This window comes from Sinohyriopsis cumingii, chromosome 4 (genome assembly GCF_028554795.1).
Source record: "Sinohyriopsis cumingii isolate HCF-2022 chromosome 4, ASM2855479v2, whole genome shotgun sequence".
In the NCBI taxonomy this organism is placed as follows: Eukaryota; Metazoa; Mollusca; class Bivalvia; order Unionida; family Unionidae; genus Sinohyriopsis; species Sinohyriopsis cumingii.
Window position 1 is genome coordinate 49,130,256 of NC_142964.1, and position 24,626 is coordinate 49,154,881.

General features: G+C 34.3%; 1 protein-coding gene across 1 annotated transcript; it reads right to left on the reverse strand.

The window, feature by feature from the left end:
• Positions 1–335: 335 nt before the first annotated feature.
• LOC149801135 (uncharacterized) lies at positions 336–23,099 on the reverse strand. The gene is made up of 5 exons (XM_089955161.1): positions 22,981–23,099; positions 22,067–22,210; positions 14,707–14,808; positions 9,940–11,269; positions 336–9,534 (listed from the first exon to the last, which is right to left on the reverse strand). The coding sequence occupies exons 1-5, from the start codon at positions 23,020–23,022 to the stop codon at positions 8,663–8,665; spliced, it is 2,490 nt and encodes an 829-aa protein (XP_089811287.1). The 5' UTR covers positions 23,023–23,099; the 3' UTR covers positions 336–8,662.
• Between the last annotated feature and the right edge of the window lie 1,527 nt (positions 23,100–24,626).

Here is a 24,626-nt window from a genome sequence, read left to right on the forward strand (position 1 = left end):
TGCTATAATTGTCAATATGTGTCGTGTACTGGACATTGTGTTGATCAGAGTAAAGTTACATGTCTAGGGACATTCCACGGTAACCGAACCGGGTTGGTCCAAACTAATTTTATCCTTCACGAAAATGACTGATTGACTCATTAATATTATTGAGGGGGGGGGGTCAAAACAGTGGACCATTGTTCTGTAAGTATAAAGCCACAAAGGTTTAGTTAGCCAAGTATATCGGCTTAAACCCAAATAAATATTTTTTGTTGGTCAATTATTCATTGCAGGCTACAGAAGGGATGAATAAATGGCTGACATTGACCTAGAACGATTAAAGAGGAAAGCAATTATCAGGAAATGTAGTTTTTATTGGAAAATGTACACTTGCGTTATAACCAACATACAAATATCTTATAGGCATAAGCAAGAAATAAATATCCATTTTTGACTTGTAAAGACAACAAACTTTGAATCTGCGTACAATTACAACATTATGAATTTACAAATTGACCGCAATACTACTAAACGATTCCAATGTATTCGATTTATGATAAGTTAATTTCAGTCATTTACACATGTTTCTGCTAGTTACATTGCAGATGGTTAAATATAATGGACTGGTATATTGTAATATAGATGAGATTCATTTATTATTTGTAAGTTAATCCCAGATTGCAATAGTATGAACGTTGAAATTTAAAGACAACAAGCAAACTATCAAACAAAATAAAGTAAAAGAATCTTTCGTCATTAATAAAATAATGTTAAATCTGAGTATATTGATTTATATTTCTTACGTAGTGTGCCTTGGCAACCTTCATTAGCTGAATTTCATGACATCTTTTTCATTTCATGGGCGCTTTAGCCTCAAAGATCACTACTATTAGGTTACAGACTTAAGGAGAGACAACTTTGTCTCAACTCATCATCATTCCTAATGCGGAAGGTAGCTAATAGTGGTAAATGTTATATTTGAAATTATTACATTCAAACCAAAGACCAAAGTCCGCAAAGAAAGCAATGTACATATAACAGTAACATAAATATATTAAACATAATTGCATAACAGTGCAAATAAGCAATACAAATTTATGTACAATATTTGTAGACCTAGAGACCAGCTCCAATTTGTAAGATTTATTAAAATAATTATGGTTACCGAAACAGCCGAAGATCTTTTTCTTTAAAATAATCTATATCACGTCCAGCGCGAAATAAAAAATGAAATAATGTTTTATGAGCAGCCTATCTTGCATAAAAGAAGCCACGCGCAAAAAAGTAAGTTATTAAAAATATATAAAATATCTATTACCAAGAAGCACATGAAAATCTGTTATGTTTGCTCTTTTGTAATTCTGCCGTACAGAGTCCTGTCTAAATTTAATTGAGCAGTTACATATGAGAGCTTAAATAATAAGGAAACGTGCATAATAGTCGGTTCCAAGAGATATTACGATCTAGGCATGATGACAACTGAATGCCCTCACAATTCACTCTATACGTTTTTCATACTATTATCCCCTACACCAAAATCATCGAAATCTTTTACTCAACTCTTCCAGAGCCATTTCACACAAAAATTCCTTACGTGGAAATTTAGACTAATTATTCCAAGTCATAGCCGCGATGATCAACGAATTACTTCGTCGGAAGTGTATTACTTTACTTCTTGCAAGTTTTGTGCCAATCCTGTGAAACAACCTTTCAGATTAATGGACCAATGTATATTCTAAACTAAACACAAATATATAGGCCTATAACGTCATATTAAACTATCCACAGGACACCTTTAAATTGCTATAGCAACAGAAAAAGGGTCTGTCACTCAAAAAGTTTTGATAAATGTGAAAGAAGTACTAGTCTATTCAATAATCGGTCAATAAATGAATAGTTTATATTTTGCAAACCTCTGTCAGTTTTGGTTCCTTTAATTTGTTCTTAGTATTTTTCTTTAGCCGGACATCCTGGCGTTCAGAACAAAACAAGAAAGTTGCTTATGACTACAGTAGCATAGTATATGAAAGACCCGGCACTATAGATGACAAACAAACGAGAAGTTCCATTTTTTCGGTCAGCTTTTTGCATCTTCACTCGCTGCTCGCTGCAATGTCGCTCCCCTGCTACTTAATACGATATTTTATCACACAAAAATGACACAGTGCCTAAAACCCACACTGTACTACAATAAATGGATGAGCACATATATTTCTTACAAGATATATTGGCAATTTATCTTGAAAATGATAGAATATTCAAGAAATGCATTTTTATCTGCTTAATAGTGATCTATTTAACTGTATGTATTATTTGATATGTTTATATTACTCATTTGTCTCTTTTATTTTGTTATTTTGTTATTGCACTAAAAGGCTCGTTTGTCCTTTCAACATCGAAACAAAATTGAGGACGAAAGTAGTACAAAAGTGGATGCTAGGATAACTGAAAGGTGTTAGTTAACACGCTTCAATTAATAACATGAACTAATTAATATAGATAATCAAGGCAGATTTAGGCCACATCTAAACAACATCCTACACAATCAAACCTGTAAAAGAATTAAATCAGTGGGATACAGAAGGAATCACGAATACACTATGGACTTTTTGCAAGATATTAAACTCTGCAATTATTGTGGCAACGGCTGCAAAAACAAAAGAACACAGCTATGGCACCAGAGTGGATGTCTAAAGATCTATTCCACTCGGTGTCAAACCACGCACAATCACATAGCCTATCACGAGATCTGATATAGTGATTGGTATTTATATATTTTTCAATATACCTTGTTGATGGTAGTTTTAAACCAAGTAGGTTTTCTTGCACCACGCTATAAATTGCCGTTAAGTTTGCTTCTAACGATGCGCGGTAAATGATATTTGTCATGTTCTCTCTTTCAGACGTTTTTCATGAGCTAGCCCAGTTTATTTGAACGTAATCCTAAAAACCTTGATCTGCAAATTTTCAGGGTTAAAAAGTTGTTGTTTTCTGCACAATTGCAATACTTACTGATACATCTTGCAGAAGTACTTTAAAAATATTCATTAAACCAAAATAGAATTATAGTTGTGAGTGGTATTAAATAAAGCTATGATATTACGTTTGTTTTCATCACCGACTAGTTGCAACGATCTCCCTTTAGGAAACTATTTCACGGCAATTGAGAATAACGGAACAAATTGTTGCATAGTTGGCTGGTTTGGTGAAGACTCTAGTTTTTAAATGATGTAGCATTCGTTATCAGGCAATGTGATATTTGCAATGAGCTAAAAAACATAACTTAGTTTTAATTATTCTTCTGAGAAGAAAATTTATTTTCAATGTTTCCATGATCATCCTCAATTTCATCTTTTAACTCATTGCAACGTAACTTAGTTTGTTCAGACTTTCTGCTATTTTTCTAGTTTGTTGAATAAACTGTTTAATTGATCTCTCCGTAGTTTAATGGTGTTTGACAGGTTTAGTATTTTCTAATTTTGATGCGTTTAATTTGATCGCTCTCGTGAAGATATTTGATTTCAACACATTGTGAAATAGTTCATTGTCGAGTAAGGGTAAGATGAACACTGTTTAGACATCCTAGCCAGGCGACAGTTAACAAAGTCGGTAACTACATGTCACTCATAGGTACAGACTATTTGTCACAAAACATCACTACTATATGCTAACTACTTGTCAATTAAAATTACTAAAAGGTACTAAAAAACGTAAATGAATGTACGAAAAAGTCACTAACAGTTAGTAACTGAATGACTATAATATGTACCAAACATTAGCAAGTGAATATCACCAGAACGTACCAAAAGACCTTAAGCTGATATGCAAAAATATTACTGAAATAATTTCATCTAGTATAATCATATCAATACAAATAGTCGAAGATAAAAGGATTACAAAAAGAGAGACGATGTTGGTCCATTGTGTTAAATACTTAAATATACATACTGAAAGTGTCATGAACAAAGACTTGTAGATGAATTCAAGAAAACAAAACAAAAAATTATGGATAGATAAAATGTGTGCAATGCTGCATGGAAAAGAAAAATTAAAATGCCAAAAGAAAAGAAAAAAGAACCGTTCATCATAAATATGGAAGAAAAATGAAATGTAATGATAAGGCTTCACTTTAAATAAAAAATTCACTAATTTAAAAAAACTTACTGTAACAGTTCTTGCAAATAAAGATTGACTAGTTCTAAAGCAAAAAATGTGTTTAAATTTTCGCTATTATAGCTGTTCACCGATAAATAATATAGTTGTGTATTTGATAAGAATAAATATCGAATTACTGTTAAACACGAATCAAAAACCTCAAAGAAGCAGGACATGATGGTATAGACGACGGCAAAGTCAATGAACATCTACGAAATGAATCCAAACTTTAAAAAATTAGATAAGCTTAGACATCACCTTTTAGTAAGTACGATGCGGATGAATCTGAAAGTCAAAGAATAGAAGGTCTAAGATCCTGAAGTAGTTCAGCTTTGAAGAGTGATACGTGAGCACCAGAGAATAATGATCAAACAGACTAACTTAATATAAAACTAATGCATCAAAGTAGCTAAAATTTAAATGTTGAAGAGAGCTTATAAAAAGGTGAACTGGAAAGGCAAAGAATGGAAATAACAGATGGTCCAAAACATATACAGGGAGTAAGCAGACTACAACGTAGACAACAAACAATTTGACAAAGTTTAATTAAGATTATAAAAGACTGCGTAATTTAAGAATATAGATGACGAATGTGGAAATAATCAAAACCTGTTCTTTAGTCATATAGAACCAAAACGTGTGAAGAAAATGGACGTTAGGAAACTTAAATATGTGAATCAGTGCAGTCCAACTAAATGATTGTTCTCACCAGTAGAGGACATACACTGAAAGGAAACAAAGAGAAGGTTTCATTCAAATAATTGTAAAGCTACTCTAAATTAAATTTAGATGAATTTATACTCTGTACTCTTAACTTGGTTTCATGACACTCTTATAAAATCTGATTCAAAGATACCTGATAACACTAAATAGATATTTTCCGACAAATATCTATTGTATTACGACACATATCGATTTTATCACGACAAATATCGATTTTATCACAACAAATTGTCAATTAGAGTATTCACCTCCCGGAGGAAGATCATACTAAGACCTGGGTGAAAATAAAAAAACAAAAGAAAACTTGTATAAACCTCAATAATATAATTGATAAATCATTTATTCATGTTATGTAATCAGGTTTAAATCGCTCCGTCTCTGACTCTCTCTCTCTCTCTCTCTCTCTCTCTCTCTCTCTCTCTTTCTCTCATACAGATACACAAACACACACACACACCTAAAGGAAATTTGTAAAGATCATTATTGTATAATATAGAGGACTATGAACATTGCTTTGATATATGTTTGGCAAAAATTATGAACTGGATGATGAATTGGATGATGAATTTGATGTTTCAGTTGATATTTACGAGACAGAAGATAAACAGATTTGACCGAGGAGGTTAATAAACAACGAGGAGTAAAACATGTTAGCATGCTAATCGTTTTTAATCCAGACGGTGATGACGACATCAAGGAACGTTGGAATAAAGATCTTTCAAAATGGGTGTAAAGCTAGATAAACAACCTTAATGCAAAATTAGTATCCGTAAAACAATGCTTATGTTTGTTCTATTTACAAGAAAAATAAAATCAACACTAAAGGCCATGCTACACTATACATAACATAATATATATATTATTAATGAAAAGGTTCTGTCATGAAATCTTAAAGTTTTCAACATCAGTTAAAAATATCATTCACTGTTTACTGCTAATTTAATAGCAAACTGATTAAGTTTACAGGGATGTAAGCAATGCAATGGTTTTGTTTGTACCTCAAATCAAAATACAAGACATAAACCAGTAGCGCGCGAGAGAGAGAGACAGACAGACAGAGAGACAGACAGAGAGACAGATTGTATTAATATATTTTACGATGCGTTGGGTAAGGTTGCAAAAACGTGTGGATAACTGAAACCGAAAAATGCAAAGCCCGATGGTATTCACAGTGTATTATAGAAAACATTATATTTCAATAAGCATATGCCACGTCTCGAGAAAGAAGATCACACCTAATAAAATTCGCACTCTTGACAATTAACTGTAAAATCAACAGATCCAGGACATAACGAGCGCGATGTAATTTAAATTACAAATATAAAAAATTCAAAAATATATCAATCATAACATTTTCGGTTATATCAGTCACTACTTTATCCTGAAAATGGTTAGAAAAGATGTTGTTCATGAGTCAACGATCGTATGGTATATTGTTAAGATAGGTGTTTAATTCAGCTTAGAATTCATAGTTGATATGTTCTTTTAGAAGGGGAAAGAATACCAGTAAAAAGGACAAACTTACCTTAGTTTCCGGTGTATATGACAATCACCGCAAAAATTACTGGAGAATTAAAGCGATGAAAATTTTGGCTTCAACAGCTGCAACATAACTATTTGGAGAAAAACTGTACCCAAATGGACGTATGTTGAGCTTTGAAATTTTATTAAAAATGCTATATCACCGGTAGAAAGTTCTACTCCTCTCTAAACATTTCCATTACAAGACGACTACAAGTGTGTTCAGGATGCATTGGTTTATTTGATCTGGATACTTCGGGGAACTTCAGAACTAATACGTTCAGAAAGATAAGTTGATGATATGTTCTGTACTTGAGGAGTTCATATACGTGTATACGAAAAAGTACAAACATTACCCCGCACAGTAATACGGTACTTCCGGTTTAGATCAAGAAGCTAACGGAGTATAATCAGAATAGTTAACTCATTACGATACATAACTGAAGATTGAGAGGCAGAACTAACATAATGCTGTATAGGTATTCGTTTCTTTTTAATGCACATTTTAATAAATGTATGTGTTCATCCATTAATTGTAGTATAGTATATGAGAACTCTGTCATTGTATCTTAAAATCTACTTTGTACAGTAACATAGAAGCCGCATGGAATGAGAGGAGCAAGCCCCACAGAGGTGTAAAGTGCGTCGTATAGAGGGGGAGCAGAGAGCCAAGTAGAGGTGGGGTAGGGAGCCGCGTGGAATCAGAGGAGCAAGCCCCATAGAGGTGTACACTGCGTCGTATAGAGGGGGAGCAGAGAGCCATGTAGAGGTGATGTAGGGAGCCGCATGGAATCCGAGTTGCAAGCCCCATAGAGGTGTACACTGCGCTGTATAGAGGGGGAGCATAGAGCCAAGTAGAGGTGGTGTGGGGAGCCACATGGAATTAAAGGAGCAAGCCCCATACAGGTGTACACTGCGTCGTATAGAGGGGGAGCAGAGAGCCAAGTAGAGGTGGGGTAGGGAGCCGCCTGGAATCAGAGGAGCAAGCCCCATAGAGGTGTACACTGCGTCGTATAGAGGGGGAGCAGAGAGCCAAGTAGAGGTGGTGTAGGGAGCCGCATGGAATCCGAGGAGCAAGACCCATAGAGACGTACAGCGCGTCGTGTGTATGGAGCCGCATAAAGTCGGAGTAGCAAGCATCGGAGATGTAAGAAGCGGAGCAATATAAAAATTGAAATGTCAATTAACTAAGTATATAATGCTGTCATATACTATGCTACCGGCTAGAGAAAAATTCAAGCCTCGTTCACTGAAAAGGATCGAACAAACTTAGAAATATAGGTAATTTTAACTGACTGACCTTAAGTGTAGTCCATCTGTAGATCTCATTTCCGTGCTCTAGGATTCAGATTGCCCTAAACATTGTCCTATCCATTTATGTTCAACATTTACTACCCGTTAACGTAAATTCATCATTCATTGGTCAGTCATATTAAGAAGCGTATTTATTAGTAACAATTCAAGAGTAAGCAAGGTAAAATGAAGAATTGCTATTCATTACCCACCGATCAGTGACGAATTTATAAAATCGGTTTTACACACTGGCCATATAATTAAGTCTTTAATTTAATTTAAAAGGAGTCATATAGTTCCATATGATTTGCGAGTTGCTAAGGAAAATTCCCATGATAAAACTTCACTGAATTTGTACAAAACACCCCAACCCCCAACCCTACATAACTTGATTAATATTTCCTTTTATTTGCTATTTGTACGTATATAATTCAAATAATCTAATTTATGATGGGAATTTTTGAATACATTTCTTAAGATGATGTGATTTAACATATTTCGTTTGCTGTAATATTTTAATGAAATGTACGTGTTTAAAGTTAAACTTGAACGAAGGCTCATTCTGTTAAATCCCTCGTCTAATCCGCCAAATGAATGAAAACAATTACGAAATTAAAATTTACAGTTAACAGCAATTGGTGACTCTTTTATAATACTTACAGTTGTAATGTCGCCAATTTAGGAAGTTGTGTCTTAAAAGCCAGATTTGTTTGATTAAATATTGACATAACAGGTCATTTGTATGATTGCTTTGTTTTAATCACCGATTGGAATAAACTCGCATCAGACATGATTGTGTGATGAATGCAATTTGACCCAAGTGATTTTAAGTTAACCCGATCATATAGTTATTGACCTTAAAGTTAGGACTATAATGCAAGATCAGTTTCGCATAACGCGATTCACTGAAGATAAAACTCACTTGATGACCTGACGAGTAATCTTTTTAATCTTGACCATGATCCAGTCATATTTGTCCAAGCATTCCCTAGTCTGACCCCGACCCACCGAAACCTGTTTGTCCCTGCCAGTCGTTCGAATCTGACTGGTCGCTCCATGGATTAGGCAATGAAGACACGGGTGCAAAAGGAGACATGGGATCCGTGGATCTCACAGATAACAAAGGATTCGGTTGCCCAAGAAGTCCGGATAACTGAGAAATGACTGGATGGAAATTTCGATGTACAGATTGACGGCTCGTGCTGAAAGTTACAGCAGAATTAATTCTGTGAGATGATACTACTGGACTTATATTATGTGATCTCCCATCATCATCATCATTATCATCATCATCGTTATTAAATACTACAGAAGACTGAGGACTTGACTGCAGAGTAAGCCTCTCGCCATTATTGTTTGATAGACCAATGCGCATGGTTTGAGGGGGAGAGTTTCGGCTAACCGTTACCCTAAAGACTCTATTTGTCCTAACCGGAGCTGGTCTGGGCCTACTAACGGTGATGAAGGTTCCAGTGTTCAGATGTACAACGGATGATAAAGGACTCTCATGTTGATCGTCAGGTCTTCCTAACAGTATTCCATCAGGACTTGGTCCAAATATTATTCCGTCATTTTGACTTTCGCCATTGTTGCTATTTTTTGTTGTATTGCTATTATGATTGTCATCGTCGTCATTGTCGTCGTCACTGTCGTGGTCATTATTTTTATTATTGCGTCGTATAGCTTCATTGTTTGCATCAGCTTGTACGAAATCAGCTACGTTTCTATTGATATTATCAGCAATGTCGTCATCATCATCATTGTCAGAAAAATCTCTTCTTCCAGTAGTGTCATCTCTTTGATCATCATTTGCCTCATCGATGTGGAGTTCAGTTCCTGGAACTCGAACTCCTAGTTTCTCTGGAAATAAAACGTGAGTTCGATCATCAAATTTATCAAACAAAACACGAGTGTGACCTACACCTTGGATATTATCGACTATTTTGTCTTTACTACTACATTTCAGATCATGACTAGTTTTTCCATGCAACAACTATATGATTTTACTGGCATTACGATAACTGTTTTTATGTCTATCGTAGTTATCACTGTCATTATCATTTTCATTGTAGTCGTCGTTCCCGTCATTGTCATTGTTCTTCGTCATAATCTAGATAGCTTTATCTGTGGTAATTTGAACTTTAAGTCTTTGAGTAACTGCGATATGTAGTTGGTCGTAAATTTCATTGGAATTAGTATCACCAGTTTTACCGCTGTGTATGTTATACTAAATATCATCTACCCCATCACCATCTATATTAATACCTGAAAATACATGCATAACAGGTGAGTTATCATCACTTGCTCTTCCGTCATCAAGTACATCGTCAAGGACGTCAGCTATGCCACCATTGTTACGACCATCGTCCTTATCCACGATCACTTCTAAAGCTCCTTTGATTGGTTTTGATATGACTTCTATGTTGCCCACGACTATCTTTGCTTTATTGTCATCTTCATTCTCATCACTGTCATCGTCATCATCTTTATCCAAATTAGTTTTATTTGAATTACGATGTATATCATCGTCCCCAACATTACCAACAGCATCCTTAATAGTGGCATGCAACTCTCCTGGATTTCCGTGGCCTACAGTTTTCACGTTACCCTCACCAGTGTCATCGTTACTATCATCTACATCATCTACTGCATCATGCAAGACGTCATGCAATATATCACTATTGTCATCAAATTCACCTACCTCTAAATCATCGCCAAGACCATCACCCAGACCATCCGTGCCACGTATACCATCGTCTAAAATTTTACTTGGTGCAAGATTCTCGCCAATATTTTTTACCAGATCTTTCGTCTTGTCCACTACCTCCCCAACAGAATCACCAACACCTTTTATTACCGTTTTAATACCTTCCAAGATATCATCGTCGCGGGAATCATCGACTATATCGTCTACACCTTCCAAAGCACCTTCAACACCGTCTTTGATATTCTCAACTGCATCGTCTAGGCCGTCTTTGATATTTTCTCCTGCTTTAGATATTATTTTTAATGTGTCTTTTAACTTATCTCCAGCTTCTTCAATGATTTCGTCTGATTTATCATCTGCATCATCAAGAACATCGTCTAATATATCTTTCACCTCATCCGATGCGTCTTTGGCGACGCCACCTAGATTTTCTACGGCATCTCCAATATCTTTTACTGTCAAGCCAACGTTATCTCCCATATCATCTCCTATGTCATCCACGTCAACGCCAGTAAGAACATCGTCAAAAACATCATCGGTCTTATCTGCGATTGTATCTACAGCATCTTTAACTAAATCAACAGCATCGCCCAGGGTATCTTCAACAACATCCTTATGGGCGTCTACGATTCCTTCCAAACCATCTTTTACTGTGTCGAGTGCATCGCCGACATTATCGACTACATCACTCGCAGCATCGCCTACAGAGTCAACGACGTCATCGACTACGTCCTTAACTGCATCTACGGCGTCTCCCGCTGCGTCCTTGACTATATCAGCGGTGTCGCTGACTGCGTCAGCAACTTTGTCCACCAGATCTGAGTCTTTCGCCGCTAGGAGCAGGACAGGGTTAATAGTGGTAGGTAATTTAACAGGGACACCGCCTGCCTATAATAATAATAATAATAATAATAATAATAATAATAATAATAATAATAATAATAATTCGTAATGAATGATACAGGTCCAAAACAAATATTTATAGGAGGTACATAATATCATATATATATATATATATATATATATATATATATATATATATATATATATATATATATATATATATATATATATATAGTATAAAGTTAATGTTTACATGCACTGTATATTTGTTTTGTATGTATGTATGTATATATGTATGTATGTACGTACGTATGTATGTATGTATGTATGCCTGTATGTATGTATGTATGTATGTATGTATGTATTTATGCCTGTATGTATGTATGTATGTATGTATGTATGTATGTATGTATGTATGCATGTATGTATGTATGTATGTATGTATGTAGGAAGGTAGGTAAATACGTAGCGCTGAAATAAAACCTAAAGGAGATATTATTCTATAATCTGTTGGAGCCCCGAGTAGCCGAGCGCTCGCCATTATCGATCACTGCTTTCTCACCTATGTTCACGTGCGTTTGAGTCTCGGGCTCGGCCAATGTGAGAAAGCTGCCAGTGGCATCCCGTGGGTCGGTAGTTCTTCTCGTTGTTTTTCTTCAGGGTTCTTTCTCCACCAGTTATGCTGGCCGCCAATGTATAACATATCGTGCGCTGAGAAATGGCGTTAAGACCTCAAAACAAGAACTGTTGCGGTTATATTAAATAGTATACTCCATGTGGTAAACCTATTGTCTGTTTTTTTCCTTAGGGTGAAACCAGTTTTCATAGGATTAAAAGGTTTTGTGTATATATGTTTGGAAAACAAATTATCATCGGAAACAAATGGAACAAACTATCATCTGAAATAAATGGAACAAATTATCATCTGAAATCAGAAACAAATGAAACAAATTATCATCTAAAATGAATGGAACAAATTATCATCTGAAATAAAAGGAACAAATTATCATCTAAAATAAATGGATATTTGTGAATGATTAGTGACAATGTTTGTTAGCGGAGCCTTATTTGGCACAAATAACAGTAATTTATGTCAGTTGCCAACCTCCATTCTCGCATAATGCATAATAAAAGCTAAGACATGTTCATGTCAATTAGTGAACCAACAAATAAATCCAAAATCAATTCAACCAAGAAATCCAACCGAGGGGCCACTTCCCTGAATCAAAACAGCTAATCAAGAAACCAAGATAGGAAACATTGAGACCTACAAAAATCAGCGTGTCATTTGAAAATGATGAGGATTTATAAAGTAATGGAATGGGTCAACATTAGGAAGTGGTTAATACGTTTTCTTTATCTGGTTAATACGTTTTCTTTATCTGGTTAATACGTTTTCTTTTTCTGGTTAATACGTTTTCTTTGGTCAATACAGATAATGGTTTAAGTCAAGAGCAAAACCATCACTGACTGGTCTTCTGCGTATGTTTAGGATTTAAAACTATAAACCCACATAAACATATTCTAATGAGTTTATGAAAATTGCGTATAAGTTTGTGTCTCTGCAATGCCATTATAAGTAACATTTGTTCTGTGGATGAAATTTTGCCAATGGTCATCCCTAAGCTATACTGCCAATGTCATTAAAGTTTCCGTCTTTTAAATATATTTTATGACTGCAAGTAATTTACATTGTAACACATATTCATTCCTAATTTAGTGTCGGATATACATTGTATTTCACAGGATGTTTGCCATAAATTGACACTATTTGAGCAATATGTTAAAAGCATGACGTATGCAAGGTCATCAAATCTCATACGACGTGACTTCATCAAAAAGACAGAATCTCATCTATCATTACTATGCCTACCTTAAATGAGTCATTAGTCTCATGTATATGCAAAGAATTATAAAATATTTCAAAGGAGGAAACGTTGGCATTAATTGCATTAAAACGAGAAAGAAAACCATTGGTATTTCTCGGAGTTATGAAGAAGAATAAACCCACACCAATTATTTTACTTTTATTATGACTTACCAATTATTTTGTTTTTATTAGGACTTTCCAATTAGATTTATTTTGCAATGTTTCTACACCCAATTCATGTGCATTATTTGTAAAAGACAAACCGGAACTACTGGAATTATTGAATATTTTCCACTAGTCAAGTATAAATTGTGTCATTTAGACCGGACCATGATTTCCCCTTAGGTAACATTTGCCTGTATTAACACCAGAACATTAATCTATACATTTATAACTTATCTTCTTTCTTTAAATATCTATTCAAAATCAATTGAAATTTCACAATAGCCACTATAAACGGTAATGACAATCCTCTAAACGTAATAATGTAACCACTGCCAATCTTATTTCAATTTTCTGTCGAAATTTGGTTTAAGTGTTCTCTTTTACGTCCGCATGAACTCCTTCGTTTTGTATCACAAGTTTTATTGTGTTCAATTACAAAGTAAGCAATGGAATTAACAAAAAAAACGTTTTTTCAAAACGACTCGACTGTTGAGAATTATTAATAAACATCAATGTACAAGAGGCAGGATTTGAAGAAAATATTGAATTTCTAAACCGTTGTTTTGGGAAAGAAATGTGAAACGATCAGAGTAATATTTCAAGATTTTAGAAGCATGAGAAGTAGATCAAAAGGATGATGACGATGACTAAAAAGAAGAAAAGCTTAATAGAAAGTGACACGCATCTATCACAAAACATAATGCAGTTATACAAGAGATAAGAAAATATATTGATTTGAATATTGTCGATACTTGTTTGCAAATGAATTCAGTGTTGGTAGTAGAAAATCAGTGGTTCCATTTCAATTATTGAAGATAGCTACGGACAGAAACAATCTGATAGTATATCAGAAACGTCTCTAGGTCCCTTGGGACAGACAGTAAAATGAGAAATATTCTCTGTCGATATCAATGTGTACTGTCGAATGAGTTAAATTCTCCATCGATGTTAATTATAACAGCGGAATGAGTTAAATTCTCTGTCGATGTTATTTAGGACAGTCGAATGAGGCAAATTCTCTGTCGACGTCAATTAGAAGAATGGAATGAGTTAAATTCTCTGTCAATGTTAGTTATTATAGTCAAATAAAAAGTATGTCGAACTTTCATACTAAATTCAGAATGAACAAGAAAGTTTATGTGTTAAATAAACTCGATACAGGTTATATTTCAATTGAATCTAAGTCTGTTTAATATAGTATTGCCTTTCTCTACCGCTTTGTTGAAGTAATGGGATTCTTTTTCTCTTTCTGCTTTTTTGTGCATATAGTAAAATAACAAGGGGAAAAAGTTCGGATCAGCGGGATTTCCTGTGTATAACTTTGCTTGGAGACAAAAATGAAGAAGACAAAAGCTCAGATTGTGGAATTTCCAGCGCCTAATTGTGCAAGGAAAAAACAACAACAGAAGAGGCCAAGAGTTCCTAACTTGTATGGCGTGTCACCTACCAATGGGTCCACGCTGCCGTCCAGTTTCTTGGAACCAAACTGGTTCTGTGCGAAATCTCCTGTCAGTGCATCGCCGTGTGTCCGGGAGTATATGCTATCGTCCTACAATGATAAAAACCGACAGATTAATGGCTTGTGTCACAGTTAAAATATCATCACCTCGTTTGTTTGCGTTTTGCCAGCACCTGTTGACAGAGCAAATCCATCGAGAACGGTCACTGCAGAATGTAGTATTTCCTTTTGCGAATTTTCTGTTTGATTTATTATTTCGCGCTACTAGAATATACTTTATACAACGATATGCTGTATTAGGGGCACACATAAATAATAGGAACCTACATGCTGTTCTCTGTTGTGTTGCTTTCTATGGAAACATTCAAGCGTTCCTTAGGGTATTTCTTAAGCTGAACTCTTGAATTCTATGTGAAATACTAACCACTAGGAATAAGTGTATTTTACATACCGACACATATCATTAGACCACGGTCATCCTAGGAATGGAAATAATCATTCATGAATGTATACGTTTGTCGTTTTATGAAAAAATACAAACATTTACTCTCGTTGTGATAGCCTAACTTAGCAAGCTGTAATAATGAATTTGAAACGAAAACACGGTTATGTCTAAAAGAAAATAAAGAAAACAGTTGCTGCAAGTATAAATATGAAGTTACAAAATGTATATTTCATTGGCTCAATTGCGTAGCAACCATTCAAGCAAACCCCGCAACAGGGTCCCAAAATTCTCATCAAACAACTTTGTTTTCATAAACCATTGCAGGGAAGACATGATTTCTTGATTTGCATCCGCATTTGCTATTAGTATTCTTGGTATTGATAAAGATGTTCTTTTGTTGTACATGTTAGCGATAAAGATGTTCTTATTATGCTAGTTATTGACAATGATGTTCTTATGTTATGCTAGTTATTGACAATGATGTTCTTATGTTATGCTAGTTATTGACAGTGATGTTCTTATATTATGTTAGTCACTGACAATGGTGTTTTTATGTCTTGTGTTATGCTAGCTATTGACAAAGATGTTCTTATATTATGCTAGTTATTGACAAAGATGTTCTTATATTATGTTATGCTAGTTATTGACAAAGATGTTCTTAGATTATATTAATTATTGACAAAGATGTTCTTATATTATGCTAGTTATTGACGATGGTGTTCTTATATTATGCTAGTTATTGACGATGGTGTTCCTATATTATGCTAGTTATTGACAAAGATGTTCTTATATTATGCTAGTTATTGACAAAGATGTTCTTATTTTATGTTAGTCATTGACAAAGATGTCCTTATATTATGTTAGTCATTGACAAAGATGCTATTATATTATGTTAGTCATTGACAAAGATGTTCTTGTATTATGTTAATCATTGACAAAAATGTTCTTATATTATGCTAGTTATTGACGATGGTGTTCCTATATTATGCTAGTTATTTACAAAGGTGTTCTTATATTATGCTAGTTATTGACGATCGTGTTCTTATATTATGCTAGTTATTGACGATGGTGTTCCTATATTATGCTAGTTATTGACAAAGATGTTATTATATTATGCTAGTCATTGACAAAGATGTTATTACATTATGCTAGTTATTGACAAAGATGTTCTTATATTATGTTAGTAATTGACAAAGATGTTATTATATTATGCTAGTTTTTGACAAAGATGTTTTTATATTATTTAGTCATTGACAAAGATGTTATTATATTATGCTAGTTATTGACAAAGATGTTCTTATATTATGTTAGTCATTGACAAAGATGTTATTATATCATGCTAGTTATTGACAATGGTGTTCTTACATTATGTTAGTTATTGACGATGGTGTTCTTATATTATGCTAGTTATTGACAAAGATGTTCTTATATTATTCTAGTTATTGACAAAGATGTTCTTATATTATGCTAGTTATTGACAAAGATGTTCTTATATTATGCTAGTTATTGACAAAGATGTTCTTATATTATTCTAGTTATTGACAAAGATGTTCTTATATTATGTTAGTCATTGACAAAGATGCTATTATATTATGTTAGTCATTGACAAAGATGTTCTTGTATTATGTTAATCATTGACAAAAATGTTCTTATATTATTCTAGTTATTGACAAAGATGTTCTTATATTATGCTAGTTATTGACAAAGATGTTCTTATATTATGCTAGTTATTGACAAAGATGTATACTGTTGTTGAATAAGATATTGGACTGTTTCTATTCGTACTTGCATAGAAAATTAAAAGTTATACAAACACATTGAAGTTTGTATATCTTACTTGTAAAGGGCAAACGTAGAAAGTACCAGATGGAAACAAATAAATGTAGGAAGAAAAAAACCCTATGTTTTAAATGTATATTTGATAGTAAAATTGTTGGTTTGCACATATATAATGTCAAAATTATTGATACTATCATTACATTATTGATCATTTAAAACAACATATCATTATACAATGTTATATTCATGTTACTTTCCACCAATATATGTTTAATGATGTGTGTCAGATTTGTATGTAACGAAATAACCATTAAAACATCCTGTTGTGATTTACAGCGTTAAAGATAGCTCTGTTGTATGGTTTGAAATTATCGGGAACATAATTAAAAGGTATGTATTCAAATATGCAAATTTGACATATGCAAATTTCCTTCTAGATTTATAATTTCCTTAATGCTGACAGTGCAAACAGGTTTGCTATAGTGATATACAAAAAGACAGGTAGGCGCGCTTGATTGTTGGCATATGTATTTCTAATTTTAGCTGCATTTCATCCTGGGGGAAAATGTATATTAAAATAGAGGCATTTTATAAATTTATGCCTCTACCAATGATAATTTTGTTTTCTGTTGCAAACAAGGAATACCAGTGATAGGGAAAACTGGTACGTCTGTTTATGCAGTGGAAGAGAAGAGAACCAAGTGGGTCCATGCTACAAAGACCGTATATAATTGCGCTCGGGTGTTGTTGTTGTTGTTGTAGGGTTTAACGCCATTTTTCAGCTCACGATAGGCTATACATGGCGGCCAGTACTGATGGTGGAGGAAGAATCCGAGAAAATCCCAGAAAGAACCACCGACCCACGAGAAGCTACTGGCAAGGTTTCTCAGATACCCACATTAGCCGAATCCGAGACAGACAGAGGTGAGATGGCAGTGATTCGTAATGGAGAGCGTTTTAGATCACTCGGCCACTCGGGGCTCCGCGCTCGGTTTTGTTTGTCTCTCATGCGTATCACGATACAAAGCTGCGAAAACGTCCGCGTGAAACACGCAACTGTACATGGGTCACCAATAATTAACCTGAGGTTGAGATAATTTCGGTGTTGAGCACGTAGATATAAATATATACATAAACAAATTCGTTTTTCCAGTGTTACTACCAGGTAATTTGTATCCGACCTGGAACCCATTGTATCTCAATAAAAGTTACTTTTATCCAATCAGAAACCTCATATTTACCATGGGGATAGAGAGACTAGTTTTTTTTAAATCTCTACGTTTTTCAAACCTCCACGACACTATGTATAGTATACATTATTTTATAGTTCGTCATATTGGGATTTAAATAAAAACAAAACAAACAACAAACAAACAAACAACCCCACCCTACCCCTCCCCAAATCCCCAAACCAAACAAACAACCAAAAAGTCTAGACAAGTCAAACTGATCAATTTGGGTGGAATTTCAGTGAAATAATTGTTTATACTGGTACAACTAACGCGTTATATCAGTTAAAGACGCGTTTCGGCAAGGAGTGCGGCTTTAAGATAAATGATATTTGTTTCATTGACAGTCTTTGATAGCGGCTATGTCCCTGAAAATGGTTGAAGCATCTAGGTGTATGTCATCGTCCACCATATATTCTGAGATATTTTTAACTTAATGATATGTACAATACAATTTCCCAAGCACACGTTTCGGTGCAAAATCAGTCGGATGTATATTTTTTTAAATATATTTGTTTGCAGATTATTAATCTAAATCATTGACGACTGGATACATTTACAGACGATTGCTGTATCTTGATGATATCCGTCTTTTCGAGATGTTGTATCGCTGAAGTCAATGTCAAGACGTGACACATATTGGCTCCTTTGAATGTCCGAAACCGAAGTAGATGTAACATCACACTAAAGAACTTAAAATTACAATTGATAACGAACTTGAAACACTTCAAGCTTCGGGAACTTTCGTTTATTAAATACATTTTTTTAGACAGTGAATAATTCAAAGAGTACGATAATTTACGTTACATCTTCTTAGAAAGAACTCATAAACGTTTAAAATTTTCAGAGCCTCTGGCAAAAGTATTCACATCGTACAAATGCTTATCAGCCTGCCTAAAGTATGCAAGGAGTCTGTATGTTTGTCCTTATGTGTCTAACCTTCTATCTGTCATTAAAAGTACCTAATTCAGAGAATAGACTGAGCACTTTTGTGTATTCGACTTTGCCGGAACACGAATCTCTGGTTCGATTCGTTGTTGAAATTGATTATCGGGCTTTTTCTAACTGCTACCATATTCAAATTTCTACCATATTTTCTACCTCTTCATTACCACAAAAGTTCGAAATATTTGTATATTGTTGAGTTAAGTCATGTTCTGCGAAGTCACCAGACATTGGTTGTTGACTTTCTTGTCTTTCCAGTTAATTTAAAACCGTCATGAATAAAGTTAAAAATTGCAGACATAAATTTGATTCCGATTATGTATGAACATCCTTTTAAATTATTCCTCTGAATCGACCATATTATTTCACATCTATTATTTATTAGACGTGCCTGACTATTAAAACATGTTTGCAACTCTCAACCTTTTCATTTTTAAAATTTTGGTTGAATTAGTTTGTCATATAAGTTTTGTAAATTTATTGGCTCAAACGAATTATTTGCTCAAGAGATATGTAACAAACTACAGACAATTAAACTATGACATCGATTTGTTCAGCAAGAGGAATGAATCAATAAAAAATAGAGATTTGAGGAAGGACATACATGTGAAGGGATAGTATTCCAAGATCTCTGGACATGACTGTGGTCAGTATGTCATGTAAGTGATCAATTATCGTTAGTGTAAAACACTCTTTCTAGGGAAATGCATTATGATGACTGATGGGACCCTCAAAATGAGACAATCGAACATTGTTGTTAGAGAGGACGTTATACAAAGGGAGCTTACTAATCGATACTAATTAGTAGATGTGACGTTTAGTTGTTTGGTCAGTCAGCGGCGGTCACGTCTTATGTCCACCGTGAGGTCATGATATGTTGTCCATCATAAATTGACATTATTAGTTCAGCATGATTTATGTTCATCCCACTCGACGCCATGACCATTAACTGTAAAAAATGTATTTTTAATACATAACGTAGCTTTAACAGAGATTACTTAGTATTTAAAAGACAATATAAGTTTATTTAAAATGTCTTGCGTCGCATAAGTCACATTTAAACAAATTAATAATTATTAGTAATTACATTTTTAGACCATATGAAATCCAATAATTCGACAAAATAATTTACGTTCACTGACAAAAAATACCAGAAAACATTACAATACGCCCAAGGTTGCAAATTCAATTACACAGTTTTTTTTAAAATAAAAATTATAGGTATTTGCTTATGTTCATTAAAAACGGTGACATTTGCACTAGAATAAGTCGTTTTCTAGTCGTTTAGTTAGAAAGCGAGACTCACAAGCTCCACAACGACGTAGTTAATGTATTAATATATTTTCGGATGATAATAAGAATGAGAGAAGCTAGATTTCAGCAAGGAATAATATAAACATTTGCCTTGTGAGACAGCTGTCACGCTCCTTATTCATCAACGTTCTCAGGGTTCACACTTAAGATCAGGTTTTGATTCGATAGGGGAAGAAGCTAATTTACATATAAGAGATCTTAAAATTGTGATGTTGTGCTGGATAATATTATTAAATATGGAAAATAGTTTAATGGAAAATAAGGACGAATGAAGGAATCTAAAGATCAGAATCTTCGTCTGAGTCTGATGAAATCCTGTACCTGTTTCAAAAGATGGAGGTTGATAATTCTCTGCTGCCTATCGACTACAGGAATTATGACGCAATGGCAACGAAATAAATACGGAGCCTGATCCTGATGTCAGTTGTAAAGGACTGTGATCGTGTTCTCTCCAGGTGATGAATGGATATATCAAATTTAGTATAGTATTCATTTTAATTCCCAGAATCGCATTTAATCATGATAAGAAAACTGTATCAGTTGTAAACAAATATATATATATATATATATATATATATATATATATATATATATATATATATATATATATATATATATATATATATATATATATATATATATATATATATATTTGTTTACAACTGATACCTGATACAGTTTTCTTATCATGATTAAATATATTTCTGATAAACCACCGTACCTGTGGCCTAAGTGGCTAGAGCGTCCGCTTCGGTTCGAACCCCGGCCGAGTCATACCAAGGACTTATTAAAATGGTACTAACAGCTGCCTCGCTTGACACACAGCTTTAAGACATTAGTGTTAAGACTGGTCGGCCTGGTTGAAAGGATAATGTGACTCGGCGGGACATGATGCCACATGTCTGCGGCATGATGCCCCATTGCTAGACATCACTATAAACTTCCACACTGCAGACATCGTAGCGATATAATTAAATTGTTAAAGCTACGTTAAAAGACTAACTCAGACACACAGTTTCTGATAAACCAAGGTCGAACAGACCAATGAATAGAATTTTAAACGATCTTTACAAAACTCATGTCAACGTCCAAAAATCAAAGATAAACTTTGAATATTTACGCCGATGCAGGGTAATGTTTCTTATATATTCTCATATAGTTAACGAATTCGGTCTTTTAACAACTGTGCAATTAAAGGTCTATTTCAGATTGAATCTGTATTAAATCTGATTAAATCTTTTTTTATTTATTATCAAAAGCTAAGAAATGCAGTGTTTATACAGGATGAACTGGTTATGTCATTGATATGTTATTTGTACAGCACGTCAAATTACCCACGACAAAGAGTGAGTCCATCCATTAACGTTGTATACATTGCGCATGTCTAACGTGCTGAGAGAGAGAGAGAGAGAGAGAGAGAGAGAGAGAGAGAGAGAGAGAGAGAGGAGTCGGGTGGTGGTGGAATAATCTTGTTGAATGTTCGCTCTTTTTATCTTTTACTTCAATAAGTTTTTGTTTCAAGGTGCAGAAAGTATATTACTTAATCAGCACTGTAAAATCTAGCGTTACACACTATATTTCAATAAGAGAGAGAGAGAGAGAGAGAGAGAGAGAGAGAGAGATTACAGCCTCCTACCTGATCCGGAAGCACCTGTCGGAGATTTCCGGTTAGATATAATCCAATCAGAATTCCAGCAATAGCGAAAAGGGCAAAACTTCCGACAACAACAGAATATGCAATCCATTTCTTCGTGCGTGCATTCGCCTTCAGTATTGCCTCCTGAAAAAGGTGCCATATATGTAATTGCTTTTTACCTATATCACCACATCATGTCTGTGCGAGAGAGAGAGAGAGAGAGAGAGAGAGAGAGATTTACTTTTTTGAAAATAAAGTTGTGTTCCTTTGGTTTATGACTAGACTATTTAGCATCAACATTAAACGTGAAATATCTTTGGGAAGGAATACAATCAGCATTGGAGTTCGTTGTCAGGTAGTTTCTAACGTAATGTCCTAAAAAAACGTATATTTTGTATTTAGAAATAGGTCTTCTGCAATGAAGTGTGCTTCGACAAAATTGATAGTTTCTTAAATCATGTTTGCACTGCAATCTCCGGCTGAAATATAATAGTTTTGATCTGATGAGCTAAACTATGTTTTTAAAATGTCTACATATATCTTTATTTTCCAATACATTTAAAGTTATTAAAATAATCAAACGTAGAGAAGAAATAAAAGAAAAATGAAATGACTTTAGGATATCACGGACGTGTACATTTTTTATATGGATACATAAATTTGTCTGTTTTTATTTAATATGAAATGCCATACATTATTATAGGACAGGAACAAAATGCAATGTCGTGACAACTATCAGTTTATGATTCGCATTTTTGTCTCAATTGACGAAGATGCTCTTTGGTTCATCCATAATACAATTACTGAGAATCAGGTATGCGATATAAAATTCTGAAAACTTTGGTAAGCATTTGGCTCAGCTTCCTATCCTTATATATTATTTGTGTCAACAGATACTGCTGTGATGTACATACCTGCGCATCAAATCCGTTTTCAGGGTCAGAAGGATGCCGCATGTTTTATCCCTAACTTTCCAAACGAAAAGATGTATCACGGTTCCTTGTTTTGTTACCGTCGGAATGAGTGTCTTCTCTTATAAATACATTTGCCTGTTTAGTGGGATGTTTGAGGCGTTTCCTTGAGGGCTCTTTATCCGAAGGAATCTGCCCATTTGGGGACATCTAAGGGGATATATATTGATATTTAGTTGTTTTGTTTTTCTTTTCTCCTCAATAGCGACGAAGGTAAACATGTTGCGTGAATTGATAAACTTCATAATTTCAGTATTATTTCCCACATTTTACAGACTATTTAAATTATTTGAATGAAATTCATTTTCCTATTGTCAATTAATACGATATATGTATAAAAGACAATTGCATAGCATGGCCTTCTGTGGCCCTCCGCTCGACATGACAACCTGTCATCTCTTTCCTAACCGCCTTTATTAAACTGATTCATCGTGCTGTCTCTGTGTTTCTCGTTTGAGTTATTTATCAACGGGGACGACGTAGATCACTACATGCATATATTTTGCGTCTTACATGTTCCCTGTAGTCTTTTGAATACGTTTTCACACGCTTTTCTGCCCTCGGGATCAAAATTGGTTGTATCAATGACAAGATACAACATATTAACAGAATATGTTTCGGTGCAGGCTAATACGTACTATCAACTGCGACGGACACGTGTGAGAAACGTTAATTTAATATGGGGTTAAACACCAGAGCATGTAAAAATGGCGCCAAAGGAACGACACTGACCTTTTTAAAACTTTTAGGTAAATCAGAAAATATTCGGGAACAAACTGATCCAAATTCCCGGAAGATGGACTTTCAAGAAATCCTAAAGTAACATAGGCCTAATTTTGACATTTGCATTTGTGCGTAATTCAGAAACATCGATACGTGAAGAATTTTGATGACAAAAGACAGTAAAACAAAAACTGTACCTCATATTGAATGTTGCTTGCACAACAAATTTGACCGGAGTCAACCTCGTTTTGAAATGGCATCTCTTGTTTTGCAATAAAGTTTTTATTAAAAGATCAACATATACTTACGCTAATGCTTGAGCTGGAAGCTTGGCATGACACTTTCTATTTTGTTTCGTAGCTAAAAACAAGTGCTTTCCAATACACAGTTAGACCAAGAAAAAGTTTTTCAGGAAGTCTTTATTGGCAGCAGCGATACTCGATCTGTTAATGGGAGGTAACCAAATAAGAAGAGTCTGGGCAAAACACGGACAGTACAAAAGCAAACACATTGAATTTATTGATATGGTGTTCGAATTCCAACACCCGACAAAGTGCAATGTATACTTTATTACACAGATAAAACGCGAATTATAGACACAACAAGTAATACCAGAGTTTAATTATAGTCATAATCGATGTGTATTGCTGTATTTTTATTTGTCAGTGATATTTAAACCAGTACAATTTAACTTGAAAAGATTTATTAAGGGACCTGTTTAGCTTAGTGGGACAATCCGGTTCTGCGCACTCTATCGTCTAATGTACAATGCCAGATTCGGCCATATGAAATGTCATCATGTGATAATATCATAACCGTGGATGGAAGTTGAATAAATGTGTTGTATAAATGATATTTAATAAATA